Source organism: Mya arenaria, chromosome 11 (genome assembly GCF_026914265.1).
Source record: "Mya arenaria isolate MELC-2E11 chromosome 11, ASM2691426v1".
NCBI lineage: Eukaryota > Metazoa > Mollusca > Bivalvia > Myida > Myidae > Mya > Mya arenaria.
In genome coordinates this window covers 51,690,247-51,709,104 of record NC_069132.1, presented here as the reverse complement: position 1 = coordinate 51,709,104, position 18,858 = coordinate 51,690,247, and the positions used below count along the sequence as shown (strand labels likewise).

Below are 18,858 nucleotides of genomic sequence, written 5' to 3'. Positions count from 1 at the left end.
ACAGATTTGTCCCTTACAACATTGTCTCAGACATGGCTTGATTACTATGAATGGTAATTCAATAAAACTTCACAGAGTTACAAGTCCCTTACAACATTGTCTCAGACATGGCTTGATAATTATGAATGGTAATTCAATGAAACTTCACAGAATTGTCCCTTACAACCTTGTCTCAGCAATGACTTGATTATTTTAAATGGTATTTCAATCAAACTTCACACAATTGTAGTGCACCATGGGAATGTGTGTTGCATATAAAATCAGTGCTTTACCTCCAAGGTCAATGTCACACTTAGAGGTCAGTGTTGAACAATATTAACTTCATAGCAATAAGACTTTTCTCGTCTGAAAGATCAAGGTCAAACATTGAGGTCATGTTGCTCATTACATTTTTATAGCAATACTTTATGTTTCAGCCAGAACTTTTAAAACATAAAGGAAAAATCTAGAGATATGTCACACATGACATCTGTACTCCCATCTTAAAAGTCTTGGTCATACTTGGAGGTCAATTATGATTGCACAATATTGATTTTTTAGTAATACAATGTACTTCATACCTAGTCCATAACATTTTACATACCAATGGGAATACAATTAGTCTACTTATATGTGTAGAACACATTTTTTTATTTCAACATGTATTTTATATAATAATAGTTATCCATTCAACCGGGCTCAATCTGGGGTATTTGTCATGTTTCTGTGACAGCGCTGTTCGATATCTGTTCAAAGACTTAGTATTTACACCGGGCATTCCAACCCTATAACCTTTTAAACAGTAAACACATCAATGGTAATTACAGGTTGTGGTTTACTTAATTAGCATTGTACTTATTCATGAGGTGTCAGATTACTGTTGAAAAACTGATAATAGCAAAGTGTTTCATGAAAAAACATCATTAACCATACAGGGAGAGGCTAATCTTAAGATTGTACTGGCAAAACATTGTTCCTAGTACTTTAGGTTCACAGTCTTGTTTGTCAATACAAATTCAAGTGGTAGATGAGAGATATTTGTTTTCTTTGATCAAGGCACTGTCCTCACAGTGCCCTACGGTGCTTGAGAACGCAGCTGCAAATTGTAAAAACTTGTGAGATAAATACATTCTTAAACTCTTGGAGGTCCAAAAACATGTTTAATTGTACTGCCTTTTCTCTATGTATTGCTTATGTGGCAGTCATAAAACTAAATTTAAGCTAGGCTGAGATGATTAAAAAAATAATCTTAAGATAATAAATAAACTTACATTAGAGATTGTTTTCAAATTTATTTCTAGCTATTAATTGTAGGCTTAAGAGGCTCAATTTATCCAAAAAAATGTCCCTTGTTCCTCAACAGAGCTAGTATTCAATATTGATCTTAATTGGATCTAAGAACGATGTAGCTAATCGGATTACTTGTTATTGATAACTGACCAATAGAGTGAATGAAGTCAATGATGTATGACCATAAGATTTACATAAGTTGTATATTGAATACCAACCCTGGACTCATTTTCACTGACAAAGTTATTATACATAAATTTACATTCTTGTAGTCATTTGTAAAGGTAATACTTGACATTAACCAGCATATTGTATAACACACAGGGAGTTATGTAGCCATTGTTTATTTCAATATTGCATTCCGATTGGATCAGCGCGACGTCATTTAACTAAAAATATACGACGTTACAAATATCAGCTAATCTTTTATACAAACGTATGTTGTTGGTAACATTTCTTTAAAAATAAATACTCAATTTCCGAAGATACAGCTAATTTTAATCGTAATGAATAATTCTTTTATTAAGCGCGCTTCATAGAATTTGCTCACATGCCTTATTGCTTTCATTCAGCATAAATGCAAGAAAAAATGTGATCAATCCTTTAATATATATATGTATTATTTTAACAGTAGAGTATTACTGGTACTCTTGGGATGGTAAGAAATTAGTACATGTATAATTGTATAAAAGTGCGCCAAATTATATTGAAAGTAACATCATTTCGGAAATGACGTCGTTGAAATAATGTCCCAGCCCTATGTGCATTGACGTTTGATCTGGATGTCGAAACGAGCTAAAATTTGTAAACAGTGAAAAATATCAAACTGATATTTTCACTGTTTGAAATTTTATTTCACTAATAAATCTCTATAAACCACCGAAAAGCATATAATAAATACATGTATTTGTCACTATTTTAGGCACAAGGACCAGGCCCCACACAAATACATGATGCTTGAACAAACCTTGAGACAAGACCCTCGACTCGCCGAGTACTTTTAATCCTGCCAGACTGCATCGCCTGTTCATATCTAATTATTTATAACTATTGTGATATTGTTTGGACATTGTGATAGAAGCATTTGTGTGATTTATTCCAAGTATTTTTGTCTATTTTGTAATCACATTGTATGAATGGTATGCGATGTTTGTGGCTCTTATGTTTTACATGAAATACTATTAAAATGTGTTACTTACATTCCATATAAAAATTCTGAAGTAATGAGCGCAAACCAGGCCAACAGTGAAAATGACGTAACATGAGAAATCAGGGTTTTTCCAACAAGCTGATTTTCTTAAGTGTGACAGTGGTTTTATTTTTATTCTCAATTAACTAAGAGACTAATAGATAAATCCCAGTATCATGCTTGATAAATGAGCGTATTCTGGTGTTTTTGACTGTGACCTGTTTTTTGTAAATTTCGTCAGGTATATACTTTATGTTTGCAAAATGGAGTACCTGTACTTCTGAACGCTTAAAACTGCTGATTAAAAAGTAATAATGCTTTAGTTTGAAATATGTGGCCGTTGTAAAAATAAGTTCATGGATATATATATTAAAGGAACAATGGACTATTGTTTTATCATGAGCCTTTCAATCTGTTATAGCAATATTTGAATTTGTACTTGCTTTTTTGGTCAATAAATTGTGAACATAGTTAAAATAATAGTTTTATCTTTTTGTCATTCATTGCATATCTAACAAGATGTATAAAAGATGTCCATTAAAAAAGGGACGCATTCATGTTTTACCTGCATCAAACGGACCTGTGAGTGGGCGGCCAGGCGTGGCTCATGAGGTGTCCAGTATGTTCAACATCTTAAGAAGTCTTTGATATCCAGTCCAACGTTATCTTCCTTTAAAAATCACCTCAAATTTGTCTTGTTCAATGAATTACATTTGAAGCCTTTGTCCAATCAGTCCCAAATTTAGTCACAATGTGTATAATATCTCGAACAAGTTTTGTAACCAGCCATGTGTCTATTGTAACTCCACAGTTATTGCCCTGTATAGAAATTACCTAAAATTGGTCTTGTCTGCTCAATAATGTTGGAGCCTTTGTTCGATTACCAACAAATTTGTTCAGAATGTGTTCTGCATAATATCATAAGTTAAATAACCAGTGATATCGCTTTAGTCACTCGAGACTTATAGCCCTTTAGTTATAGAATCAACCTCAAATCATCCTTATCCAATCAATAACTTTTGATGCCTTTATCCAATCATCCCCAAATTTAGTAAGGAAATAGTTCACTGGCAAACTCATAAACTCCGGGGATATTTCACTGTTGATTCCAGGATCTGGGCAAAAGTTCACTGTTAAACTCACTAACTCTGGGGTTATTTCACTGTTGCTTCCATGATCCGGGCAATAATTCACTGTTAAACTCACAAACTCTTGGGTTATTTCACTGTTGCTTCTGTGACCCAGGAAATAGTTCAATGGCAAACTCACAAACTCTGTTGTTATTTCACTGATGCTTCCGTGATCCAGGCAATAGTTCACTGGCAAACTCGGGGGTAATTTCACTGATGCTTCCGTGATCCGGGCAAATAGTTCACTGGCAAACTCACAAACAGGAGTTATTTCAGTGTTGCTTCTGTGATCCAGGCAGTAGTTCACTGTCAAACTCACAAACTCTGTGGTTATTTCACTGTTGCTTCTGTGACCCGGGCAATACTTCACTGTCAAACTCACAAACTCTGGGGTTATTTCACTGTTGCTTCTGTGATCCAGGCAATAGTTCACTGGTAAACTCACAAACTCTGGGTTTATTCCACTGTTGCTTCCAAGATCTGGGCAATAGTTCACTGTCAAACTCACAAATTTTGGGTTTATTTTATTGTTGCTTCTGTGATGCGGACAAACGTTTTCTGGTACTCAACTTCCTAGGACAGTTGTTTCTTTTCCATTTAACGAACTCATTTATTGTAAAACGGGCCTGGCATAAAATCGGGTTATAAACATGGCTAATATCTGAGCATTATTATGTTCTTCACTTTATTTGTGTCTGTTTTGTAAGATTTACAAGTATCACAAACCATAAGATGTTGATCTATTCGTTCAGAAGTATAAAATGCAATTAATGGCATTGCTCTTAACATTTAAAGGCGAAACAGTTTATGATCTAGTCATATATTAAAATTAAAAATTCACAACTGAACCTTTTCGTAAAGGTATTATATTCACAAACCTCTGGCAATAAGTCACTTGCGCTTTGAAGACCTCGGGCAATAGGTCACTAGTTCTCAGGGGAATAGTTCTCACCATTGACTTTCTATGTAAGCAATAAGTAAGTGTGTTCTGCTGGATACATGCTTTTCAATGATAATGGAAGCTTTCTCTGAAAATTGACGCTATATCACTGTGCCATGTCTGCATTCTATAAACGTGTAATTTGACATGGATCATGGAGAATCATATGCCCTTTGCGCTGTTTCTGGTTTATGAATGGGTTCTTGTCGTGAGATCTATAATTTACTTACGTAGAATATAACTGGTCTTATACATTTTAGCAAATGTGCAAATATTTTGAGCACTTAAATTCACACCCTTATTCCTTTTGGGGACTTAGATATATTCTAATGTTGTTGTTTTTTCCTCACAGAACTTATTGATGTTATGAATATAGGAAGTGTACTATTCACATAGTGAAACTTACTGTCTACAAATAAAGGTAGCAAAGCTTACTGGTCAATCAGCTAATAACTTAAATGATAATATTCATACTTGTTTGGAAGATATTTTCCCAGATGACTATGTACAAGATGAACATATGCATAGAAGCAATTTAGATAAAACTGTAAATGAATATGGGAATATGATGTTAGATTTCTGTAAAATGTCAGGTTTGAGAATTTTAAATGGTAGGATTGGATTAGATGCCAATATAGGAAAATATACTTTTGTTAATGCAGCAGGATGCAGTACTATTGACTTAGTTTTATGCTCAAAAAAAGATGTTCTGTTGTGTAAAGAGTTTTAATGTGTTAGATCCAAACATTCAGTCTGATCATTGTGTTGTTAGTTTTAGCTTGGGATGTTCACAAATTTGTGGTAATAATAGTCTTTGTAATGAAGATGTGAAAAATGATGATACAGTTGATAATATACCATATAAATACATGTGGAGTGATGACAAAAAGAATGATTATGTTAACACATTAAATAATGAAGAGACTACACATATGCTTGAAACACTGTGTGATGACATTGAAAATTCACATAGTAATGATGATATTGATTCCAATTTGAAATCATTCTGTAATATTATAGAAGATATATGTTCACCTTTGTTTAAAAAATATTGTGATAATAATGTTGCACATGTATGTAGAGCAAATGATGGCTTATATTTTGATGATGGTTGTAAAAATTTAAAACACTGTTATTATAAAAATTTAAACATGTATAGAAATTATCCATGTGATGTAAATAGAAAGAATATGGTAGAATCCAGAAGCTTGTATAAGAGTACTGTGAGAAAAAAGAAATGTATGTATGATAAAATGCAGACTAAGAAATTAGAAAGTGTTAGATTATCAAATGCTAAGATGTATTGGAAAATGTTAAAAGGGTCAGTTGTTAAGGAAGAATGTGGTAATTTGTCAAATGCAGATTTTCTACAATATTTTAAGGCTATTAATGACCCAGATTCAACATTTTATCAACCTGATGAAGATATTTTGTATTTTCATGATAGATATATGAATGAAGAATTGAATATTATGTTTGAAGAATTGAATGTACCATTTTCACATGAGGATATTGTTAAGGCATGTAACCAGTTAAATAATGGTAAAGCTGCTGGGCCTGATTATCTGTTAAATGAGTTTTTTAAACATGGTATTAATAGTAATAATTTCTTTATTGTTGTATGTACTTTGTTTAATAAGTTGTTGAGTTGTGGATATTTTCCAGAGGCTTGGTCTGAAGGGTTTATTGTACCTTTGCATAAGAAGGGTGATAAGAATGATACAAATAATTATAGAGGTATTACATTATTAAGTACATTTGGTAAATTGTTTACTAAAGTAATAAATAATAGATTAAATTGTTGGGCTGAAAAATATCATGTATATATTGAGGCACAGGCTGGTTTCAGAAAAAATATGGGCACAGTTGGTAATATTTTTGTACTACATGGTGTTATAAATTATTTGTTAGAAAATAATAAGAGACTTTATGCAGTTTTTGTAGACTTTACTAAGGCCTTTGATTTTTTAGTGAGAGATGTCATTTGGTATAAACTTTTGAAGTTAGGAATTAGAGGAAATATGTTTAATGTTATTAAATCTATGTATGCCACTGTTAAGTCTAGAATTAAAATGCATAATACTATTAGTAAAGATGACTTTACATGTATGCTTGGTGTTAGACAAGGAGAAAGCTTATCTCCATTCTTATTTTCTATGTATTTAAATGATATTGAAGAGTATTACATGTTAAATGGTTTTGATGGTATTGATATAGGTATGCTGAAACTGTTTCTGTTATTATATGCAGATGATATTGTTATTATGGCTGACTCTGAAGACCAGTTAAAAAAGGGTTTGTTGTTACTAGAGCAGTATTGTGATAGATGGAAATTAAGTGTTAATTCTACCAAGACTAAAGTTATGATTTTTAAAAAGGGAGGCAGGTTAAGGAAAAATATTGTTTTTTCTTATAAGGGGGTCAATTTAGAAATAGTTAAACATTTTACATATTTAGGTATTATTTTTACCTGTGGTGGTTCCTTCACCACCACCTTTGATACTTTAGCAGGACAGGCATCCAAGGCTATTTTCAAGTTAAACTCATATTTAGCTAAGTTTCCATATATGTCTATTAGTAATAAGTTAGATTTGTTTGATAAATTAATCTTACCAATTTTAAATTATGGATCAGAAGTATGGGGATTAAAGGATTCTATTGTTTTAGAAAGAGTACATTTAAATTTTTGCAAAAGATTATTAGGTGTTAAAATTCAAACTCAGAATAACTTTGTATATGGTGAACTTGGTAGAACTACATTGTACACTAGGAGAGTTGTTAATGTTATAAGATATTGGTTGAAAGTTATAAAATTAGATGCTCATAAATATGTTAAAGGTATGTATTCTCATATGTGTAGTTATATTGAAACAAGACCTAATTGTAAATCTTGGGCAAATGATGTGTGTTCTTTATTGCAATCTCTAGGCTTTCATTATGTATGGTTAAACCAAGGAGTTGGTGATGAAAATATGTTTATATCATTGTTAAAAACAAGACTAAATGATATGTTTATTCAGAATTGGATGTCAGAATTAAATAACTCATCTCGTGCAAGATCGTATACAATGTTTAGTAATTTTATGTTACAACCTTATCTGACAAATGTTAATATGTACAAATTTAGAAAAGACATGTGTAGATTGAGAGTTTCTTCACATAGACTGTCAATAGAGTCAGGCAGATGGCACAAACCTGACCCAATACCATATATTGATAGAAAATGTTTGTGTTGTTATGTATTAGAAGATGAATTTCATTTTATTTTAGAATGCTCATTGTATAGTGATTTAAGAAAAACTTATATTAGTAAATATTATTGGACTAGACCAAATGTACCACAGTTTGTTGAGTTAATGCAATCGGACAATGTTAAAGTGAATAGAAATTTAGCTATGTATATACATAAGGCATTTAATGTTAGAAACCAATACCATTATTACTATGAATAATATGTGTTTTTCATGTACACAATGATCTCTCGCTGTCATATACATGTACATAATGCTATATTGTGTCTCTATTATGACATGAAACATGAATATTTATTTATATGATCATTGGTGATTTATTTGACCATTTGATTACTTACATGCATATAATTCTCTATTTGTAAATGTATACTCATGGACATATTGTCTATTGTATTTGTTAATAAAACTAAAACTAAACTAATAACAACACGATGATAATGCCTTTTTGCAACGAACGGACAGTCAATTTGTACTGCCCCAAAATTGATTTTCCGAGCAGTATGTTTTCGGCAATTAATCGGTTGATGCCAATGAAATATCAAACATAATTGTTATTCGAATACCTTAAAGTGAGCAGTATCAAGCAATCTTTATTCATTTTATCTGTGTTCTGACTGGTTGAAATTCTTTTCTGAATCACATTAGGTAACTGTAACTGAAGAAACAACCCGAGTTATCTAAAGGGTGCACTAAATGTGCACTATAGTTTGATACAGATAAAGATAAAAGTAGCGATATTTTGGTGCCTTTTTAAACAAAAATTTCGTGGCTATGTAACTATGATTTATAAAGAATAATATGAAGGCTAATATTTTTTTTATCTGAACACAAATCATACGCTAATAATAGCAAACTTACACAAACATTTATGTGTTCAAATAGCGTGTGTTTGTATAATAAGTCGCATGCGTTAATTGAACATTGATATTAAATAATTTAAAATTAAATGACATAATTAAACTTGAGCATGTTTAATGGTATTCGATATATAATAATGTTTAAGTTAACGAATATACGAAATCAAACAAATCACTCTTAAATATTGTCCAAGCATATTTACACTGTCATGAATCGGCAGATAATTTAATGGTAGCTAAATACAATGTGTGTATACCACGTGATAAATTACGTCGTAAATGCTACGTCGAAAGGCAACATTTTGCTTCAACTGATGACCTAAAACAAAAACTTTTGCTTTTTCTGCATCATTTCAATTGAAACAATGGGCAGTCTATGCCGCTCAAAGAGCCCCGACTTGGTTTTACTACCAAAGGTTTTGACGGTGATTCATCAGGCGGCGGGTTTGTGAAAAGGTGTGTCGGAGTGTTACACGAAACTTAACTCTCAATCAAACCAGTAAATATCGAAAGAGGGCTATGTAAGCGGCGTAGACTGCGCTATGTTTCATTTAAAATAGTGAATATCTTTGTTTAAAGTCTTCATTTGAAGCAAATTATTGCCTTCCAACGATTATTGCCTTCCGACGTAGCATTTATGACGTTATTTATCACGTGGTATACGCACACTTTTAATAGTTTTGTCTCCTTACACAAATGCTTTGTCGCTCAACTTTTAATGTACATTCTGTAGTGACAATAAAAAGGAAGCGGGAGATATACCTCGACATTCTCATCCTTGTATAACCTGATGCAATTATAGTTCAACTTACGTCTGTTGATTCGCTATTAAATCGTATCATTTTGTGGTAAAATATGAGATAACTCATTTAAATTTAATTCATTTTGCTCTTTCGAGGACATAAATTGTGTTTGTTCTTCCCTGTTAATGGTTTGTTTTATGGAATATGGAAGGTCGATATTATGATGCCACATTTCTCTGTTACACAATTCTCACAATGTAACTGTTTTATTATTGCTTGCAAATTAACTTAGCATTTGAAGGTTTGGGAGCAGTTAATTATCGTGGCTTTTGCTATTCCAAAATGCACCAGGTGAATTCCGAAGCAAGTGCATCATATACATCCTGTCAATCGACTCCACTAATAAAAAAGCCGACTGCCACCGTCAGCAATTGATACGCTATTTAATTGTATAATTTGTGGTAAAATATCGAATATTTGTTTTAAACTTTTGAAGAACAATTTATTTATTTCTCACAAGGGAGGGTTACATTTCGTTTGTTCTCCGCTGTTAAAGGTTTACATTACACGGAATTGGATGATGACATTAGAAAAAAACACATGTGACAGTCCCAAAAGAAGCAGTGTGTGTTTCCGGTCATGTGACCAGTGCTGGAAAAAACCGCCTTACACCCCATGTAAGATGAGTCTTTTATTTATTTTATTGTATGGTTGATGAAAAGTATATTATGCCATTTAATAAAGCGCAATCAAATATATAAGTATGCAATACTTTTAATTAAAATTAAAAATAAATAATCGTAAAAACGCGATTTTTAGAGGAACTATTTGACGTAAATAGTGATTTAAAAATACTACGCTATATGACGTCAGTAAACAACGTCGCACGCGGTTTTTGGTGAAATGTACAAAAGTGCGTTTTCTACGTCATTTTTTTCCACAAATTTATAATTTTAGATATGCAAGAAAACATATCAATCACGTTTTTTTTCAAGTCGGTATACGAAATCCGACCCTCGGGCACGCCGCGTGGCTGGTAACTCGGCAAGCTTCGTTACCGGCTTACGCGCGTGCCCTCGGGTCGTATTTTTCTAGCCGTACCTGAAACACATGATATATACTTATAAGATATGATGCTGACAATAGGCATCAACCCAGCACTTAATGTTCAGAAATAGCTGTTGATTCTGTGATCCAGGCAATAGCTTACTGTCGAACTCACAAACTGTGGGTTTATTTCACTGTTACTTCTGTGATCCGGGCAATAGTTCACTGGCATACTCACAAACTCTGAAATATTTCACTGTTGATTCTGTGATCCAGGCAATATTTCACTGTCGAACCCACAAACTGTGGGTTTATTTTACTGTTGTTTCTGTGATCCGGGCAATAGTTCACTGGTATACCAACAAACTCTGGGGTTATTTCACTGTTGCTTCTGTGATCCAGGCAATAGTACATTGGCAAACTCACAAACCCTGAGGTTATTTCACAGTTGCTTCTGTGATCCAGGCAATTGTTCACTGTCAACTCACAAACTCTGGGTTTATTTCACTGTTGCTTCTGTGATCCGGTTAAAAGTTTTCTGGTACTAAACTTCCTCGGACAGTTGTTTCTTTTTCATTTCACGAACTCGAGTAATAGTAAAGCGGCCTGTCATAAAGTCGGGCTATAAATATGGTTAATATCTGAGCATTATTATATTCCTCCCGTTATTTTTGTGTGTTTTTGTAAGATTTACCAGTATCACAAACCATAAGATGTTGATCTATTTGTTCAGAAGTATAAAATGTGATTAATGGCATTGTTATTAATCTTTAAAGGCGAAATAGTACATTATCTAGTCATATATTAAAATTAAACATTTACAGCTGAAGTTTTTCGTAAGGGTAGTATATTCACAAACCTCTGGTAATAAGTTACTTGCTCTTTGAGGACCTCGGGCAATAGGTCACTCGTTCTCACGGGAATAGTTTTCACCATTGACTTTCTGTGTAAGCATAAAGTAATTAAGTGTATCTGATGAATACTTGCTTTTCAATTATATAAATGAAAGCTTTGTTTGAAAGTTGACGCTATATATTTGTGCCATGCCTGCATTCTATGAACGTGTAATTTTACATGGATCATGGATAATGTTTATTTTTTAAATAGAAGCAGTGTTCTTTTACCTTGCTACATTCATTAGGACTAAAAGAAATGTGCATTGTATGCCCTTGCGCTATTGCTGGTTTATGAATGGTTTCTTGCCGTGAGATTTATAATTACTTACGTAGAGTATTGCTGTTTTTTTACATGCTAGTAAATCTGCAAATGTTTTGGGCACTTAAATTCACCCCCTTTTCATTTTGGAGACTTTTCTAATGTCGAGTTTTTCCTCACAGAAATGATTGATGTCATGAATATAGGAGGGATCGATGTGTACTGTTCACATACCGAAACTTTCTGTTTGCAAATGAACCTAGCAAAGCGTACTGGTCAATCAGCTAATAACAGCACGATGGTAATGCCTTTTTGCAACGAACAGACAGTCAATTTGTACCGCCCAAAAATTGATTTTCTGAGCAGTATGTTATAGCACTTCGAAGAGTGTCATTTCAGGCTATGGCCGTTGATGCCAATTAAATATAAAAATTAATTGTACATCGAATACCTTAGAATGCACAATATCAAGCATTCCTAATTCATTTTATATGATTTCTGACTGGGTAAAATTCTTCTCTGAATCACATTAGGTAATTGTAAGTGCAGAAACAACCCGATTTATCTAAACGGTACACTAAGTGTGCACTATAGGTTGATACAGATAGAAAATAGTGATATTTTGGTGCTTTTTAAATAAGTTTCGTAACTATGTAGCCATGATTAAAAAATATAATGGCTAATATGTTTTGCCTGTACACAAATCATACTCCATTAATAACACAATTACACAAAAAGTGATATGTGTATTTGTGTTCGTATGTTTAATTCATGACACAATGCTTAAATGGAACATTGACTTAATAATTTAAATGTTATTCGATCTACAATAATATATAAGTTATTGGTTCTGTCTCCTTACAAAACTGCTTTGTCGTTTAAAAGTTAATGCTCATTTTGTGGTGAAAATTAAAAAGAAGAGGAAATATACCTTGACATTCTCATCCTTGTACCAACTGATGCAATAATAGTTTAACTTACGTCTGTTGATTCGTTATTAAATTGTATCATTTTGTGATAAAATGTCGGATAACTTAAAATTTAATTCATTTTGCTCTTTTGAGGAGATTTAAATTTCATTTGTTCTTCACTGTTAATGCTTTGTTTTATGGATAAAGTATGAAAGGTCGATGTTATAATGCCACATTTTTCTGTTACAAACGAAGTTCTCACAATGTTACGGTTTTATTATTGTTTGCAAGTGAACTTAGCATTTGAAGGTTTTGGAGCATTGAATTATCGTGGCTTTTGCTACGCTCAAATGCACTCAGTGAATCTGAATCAATTACAACAGCTTTAGCCTGTCAATCGACTCCACACATCAAAGCAAGCCGACTGCCTCCATCAGCGATTGGTTCGCTTTGTTATTGTATCATTTTGTGATAAAATGCCAAACATGTGTTCAAACTTTTCAAGAACAATTTATTTATTTCCCACTTAGGAGGGTTTACATTTTGTTAAAGGTTTATATTACACGATCTTGGATGATGGTATTAGAAAAAAACAAACATATGTGACATTTCCAAAAGAAGCAGAGCATGATCAAGAACCTTAATGATTTAAGATATATGACCGGCGATATAAAACATGGATGCACTTGACCCTCTCATACAATTGTACTTTCTTTGTGGCATTCCACACGGGAATTTGTCTTTACTGTTTGAAGCAAAAGTTCTATTATTATAATTGTGGCAAACTCTACAATGCCCTAATTGGAATATCTTTATTATTAAACGCATTCACGATTAAACTATTGTATACATTTATTAATTGACAAATAAAGACATTTGGACTAAATAAATTATAAAAACTCAAATATGATATAAGATGCATTACCGAGAACACTTATTTAGCTAAACAAAACATGAGCGAGTATCTTTCAACGGCGACCATTAGGGTGAGTACGCTTTGTTGATCATTGCTAAATGATCTTTGATTACTATTCTATTTCCATTGCCACATGATAGATCGTTGACATCAAATGCCTTTTCTTTAGAAAACAACAACATTAAATGGCATCTGATATATGCTCATAGAAGTTGATATCCTATTAACAGCGAGGATTACATTGCGGTCTTTAACCACACAAACCACGTGGTATTGTTGATTTCAATAGCATTCGGAACTACTCGGCTATTTTTTTTTATCGAAAACAACCTCGGATGTATCAGTAGAAGTAGTTCGTAATTTTTTTTAATTATATCAATAATTAAATATAGTGTTTAAGCTTGCATTTATTGATCAAAGTTTAAATTGATTGCAAGTGAAGTGTATTATGGCAAACATAATTAGGATTCCCAAGTGTAAAGTCATTAAGTTTAACTGCTAAATTAATTAATACGCGATCTTGCAGCTTTGCTTTCAATTTTTTGCTGTATTGCAAGACGTTCGTGCTACATCAACAGTTCTTACATTGATATAGAAAGTAATAATTTAATGACCACATATATTAATTGCTAGAATAGTAAACAAGTGTATCTGGTAGGTTATTATGCAAATACGCGGTACGTTCTTATTGGATAACAATTTGCCCTTTTTATAAATATTAACATGTCTTACAGCTCGTGTCTTAATTACACTTTTATTAACGCGCGCGTATTCTGATTCTGCATCAAACAAAAAATGCATAAAACTCCCTTGCCCAACATTAAATGTGTCTAAACATACAAAAATCGGCCGTATAGTGCCCATGTAAGTGCACTAGCCGTCGAAAAGAAAAACTAATATGCAAAAAATCAATGGAAAATAGCTAAAATAGGTAAAAAAATGGTACACTTTGACTACAAATACAGTTTCAAGTCACGCAATTTTCTACTTTCACTTTGTAATCAGGCAATTGTTCAGCTTATACATTCAATAACTTTTTTGTTAAGGTCTCTAGAAACATAGGTTAAAGAACTGAGGGAAGCTTACACGTGTGGCCTCCGGGTAGGCGTATTTATATTGCGAGATAATTTATATAACTCACTTACCAGGTAAAAATATCCTCCCAAAACACCAAACTCCCTTCGAACACCGCCATTTCATTCTGCATCACACATTTCCCTAACTTATTCGGAAAACACAAGACACGTTGGATCCCCTGCTCTTATAAATGTACCATACCTCTTATTAATGTACCATACCTCTTAAAAATGTACCATTCCTATCATAATTGTACCTTACCTCTTATTAATGTATCATACCTCTTATCATTGTACTATACCTCTTATTATTGTATCATAACTCTTATAAATGTACCATACCTCTTATTATTTTTGTATCATACTTCTAATAAATGCACCACACCCCTTATAAATGTATCATACCCCTTATAAATGTACCATACCTCGTATAAATGTACCATACCTCTTATCAATACACCATATCTCTTATTAGTGTAGCATACCTCTTATGAATGTACCATAACTCGTATTAATACACCATACCTCTTATAAATGTCCCATACCTCTTATAAATGCCTGTCCTGTTTGCTTTGCCGAAAGATTTATTTTCCTTACTGTTCTTAATGACAAAATATAATACTCGAACGCCATTGGTGTAGTTGATAGAAAATAATTATCCACATTTAGTCCAAAATACGATTTAAACATTTTGTGTGTATTCTTTCACGTTACGCTATATATGAGGAACTTTGTAATTCCTCATACACAATTGAATTATTCGTGTGTGTTCGACAAAACTTTAATCAGTTTCTGAATATAGTTTATATTATCTGTGTGCTGTAATTATTAATTTTAAGTTATTTGTTCGAATTATGTAAGATACTAACCAATAAACTATGATTATTTTTTCACAAGAAGAGAGCTAGCTCTTTTTTATTTGAACCGGTTTAAATTAACGGTAAAAGAAATTGTTATATAATAATTCGGGAATTTGAAAATAACTTGGAACAAGTTTTAGCCGTGAGAAAGTGTGTCGCTTACACGAAACATGTCAGCTCGTCAAAGGTCAAGGTCACAGCTGAAGTCCTCACTCATCTGCCGAGCCTTAACTTGACTATGCATGGAGGGATTTTTAATTTCTTTGCACAAGTCTTCATTAAGACAAAATGGCGTGTCGCTTTAGTGGGTCAAAGGTCATGACCACACTTGAAGTTCATTGTAAAAAAACATCGTTTTCTTGCTTTTCAATATTTTATTTTGGCCATGTATTGTTGTATCTTACAACCAAACAAATGCTCACCGAGAAAATGGCGTGTCGCGTACAAAATCTATGCGAAAAGTTCGAAGGTCACACTTGAAATTCTTTTGTGGTCTCGTGTTCCTATTTCTCCAAGGGGTAACTTGGCCATACACATCGATATTGTAAGATGAGAATAATTCTCTGATTAATGGCTATCTATCTAATAATGGAATTCGGGTGCATTTGCCACATTTCAATGCCAGCTTAATTGTTTATTTACTAATTTCCCATGTTTGCCCTTTCTGGCATGATGCTTCAAATAGCCAAATGAAAAGTCTCACTCTTCCTATTAACCTGTCAATTTTAGCTGAAGTAATCAAACAATGTTCACTTCAGTTTTCCGGCGAAATTGATGCATTGCATCATTGTTATCTTGTTTTATATTATTTTACACTGCAAGGAGTCTTTTTCAATAGCATAAAGATTATGGTTGGAAAATGACATCATGGTAAAGATTATGGTCGGAAAATGACATCATGGTCATGTCATGTAACACCAAGTATATATTAGAGTTCATTTTGGCGGTCTACAGAAAACCATCAAAGTTTTTCTAAAATTCATTACAAAATGAGTTCAACATCTTTGCAAAAATGATTTTAAGCATACTGATTAAAAACGCATTTGTAAAATTATAAATAAATTCGACTCTATAAAGGCCACAAATGTTGACAGTATTTCAGTTAAATTGTTTAAAGTTGGCAAAGAGGCTATTGTCCAGCATTTTACTTCTAAGGTAAAACTATCTACTTTACATATCCGCCGAATGAGAACTATGGCTCAAGAAACTTTTAAAATTGTTAATAATATTTCTCCACCTGTTTTATCTGATATTGTTGTCAACAATTTTACCAATATAAACTTTAGATATTTAAATATTTACAGGTAACCCAAGTGAGAACATCTACCTTTGGGGAAATTCGTTTAGATATGCAGCACCACTGCTGTGGAAGTCACTGCCAGATCACTTATGATCTTGTTCAGATTTTAATCAATTTAGAAGTCTTATTATCACTTGGAGTGGAAGGGACTGTAAGTGCATTGCTGGTTAATCGTGTCAACACAGCGCGGGTGGGGTATACACGCATCTATTTGTATTTATTATTTGTTTTCATCAGCTTCATGTATATAGATCAAAGTTATAGTTTATTGCTAAATCTGTGCTTTTACAAATATTTATGCGAAAAGCTACAGAAACAAGCTCAGTAGCAAAAAGTTTAAACATAAACCCAGTTTAATGGCACTGGGTTAGACTGCTGTTTCTTTTTTCTGTTCCTTATACTGTCGCATGTGTGTAAATGTGTTTGTACAAATGCCTTCTCGCTTAAGTTGTTTTAGTTTCTGTGAATTTTGAACACTTTTTGGGCAATGACTTTCTTTGGTAGATCTCTCTTTTCGATTTTTTTAGTAGAAGCCTTTTAAATAAGTTGACCTTTTTTAAATCATGTACCGTAACTTGACAACTAGTTCTTTCATATTAACCGATTGAATACTTTAGTTCCTGTGTTTATGGTACCGTTAGTGTTATTTTTTAAGAACAATAAGTATTTAACTAATTTAATTTTAACTTAATTAAATTTTAATGTCACGTTATTCAACACTAAATGGAATTGGAAGGCTTGTCGATTAATTGTCAAACCCGTTTGCCCTTGGTCGTGGAAGGACTGAGTAAATTAATTGCGCTCGGCCTATCGGCCTCGTGGCAATGGTTCTTTGGTAAATTCCCGTTTTGTGACAGTTACAGTAGCCGTCTTGGAAGGAAGCAAGGAAATTCACAAGGTATAAATCTAGTCAACAATATGTTTTCCTTTAATATCAAATAAAAATTGACGAACAATTATAACACTTTCAATATAAATAATTATGTCCGCAATGGATAGTACTTTTTTGTTCTCTATAAGGATGTTTGTGCATTTCATGAGCTTCTGTTGCATATGACTGGGCAATAATAACAAAAATAAACTGGCTGCAAAGTGCTTATGTGAGTTTCACGAACACAATTATAGAAAACCCTTTGTTTACGATTATCGCATGACAAACTGTTATTATAACGTTTTCCTTTTAGACGACCTACTGGGATTAGTGCAGCAAAAACAAATGACATTCCACCAAAAGGCAATACAATATCAGATATCGGAGTATGACAACTGTAATAATTTATTTTCTCATGTGACCATATAAAACCAGCGGGTATTTTGTTATTAGAATAACGTGTTTGCTTTCTCATAGCACGCACAAGAATAACTGTTATACACATGTTACACACAAAAGGAAAAATTAATGATATAAAACAATAGCAAAAATTATCAGTTTTTATCGCTAGGGAAAAAGAAATTTTGCATTTTAAAACCACGTAATGATTAACATATTGTTTTGCCTGCCTAAGCTTGCAATTTATCTTAAGGCAAATGGCACCTTCAAACTTCTTGGAAATGTTAAAATGTTGTGTTTTGATTTTCTGATTTTTAACTATAATTGAAGCAAAAATCGGGCATATCACCACCAAATATATAGTTGTAGTTTATACGATCGTCATTTTGACGCTTTTGTGTAAGAATTCCACGAACATATTCCAAATCCTTTTTCTTGTACGAAATCCGATTAGTTGTCCATACTTTACACTCAGGGTCGACCTTTGCCCCGTCACTATAGAGACAGCATTTGGCGCACCTTTGTCCGTCGTACAGTTCTGCGCCCCAGAGTTGAACGCAATTCGCACACTCATACAGACAATACTTGTAACCTGTGGTCGTTCCCTGGCACTTGATCATTAAACATGCGCTCACTACCACCAACACAAAGTGAGTTCTGAAATGAAGGCAACATCTTATCAAACGAGTTCATATGTAACCAAAGACAACTGTCTATTTAAGCCTGTTTATCGTTTTAGGAGTTGAAGATGATAACCAAATGATACTATGGGGACAAGCGTAGTAGAGCAATACCGAACGAAAACATTAAAGGCCTAGTTTAATTCTTCTATAAGTGACCCCCCCCCACCCTGAAAATCTGTGTACAGTACACAACCTCTGTTTATTGATCTTAATCTAATTGCCTTGTTCCTTCTTATCAGATCTGAGTATCCTGTTGTG

At 33.0% G+C, this 18,858-nt stretch overlaps 1 protein-coding gene across 1 annotated transcript in view; it reads left to right on the top strand.

The window, feature by feature from the left end:
* The window catches only part of LOC128209668 (dynein regulatory complex subunit 7-like), a 34,939-nt gene extending 32,010 nt beyond the window's left edge, over positions 1–2,929 (top strand). Inside the window, exon 16 of the mRNA XM_052913806.1 lies at positions 2,192–2,929. Coding sequence (XP_052769766.1) covers positions 2,192–2,273 — 82 coding nt within the window. The 3' untranslated portion in view covers positions 2,274–2,929. The remainder of the gene's footprint in view (positions 1–2,191) is intronic.
* Positions 2,930–18,858: the final 15,929 nt, after the last annotated feature.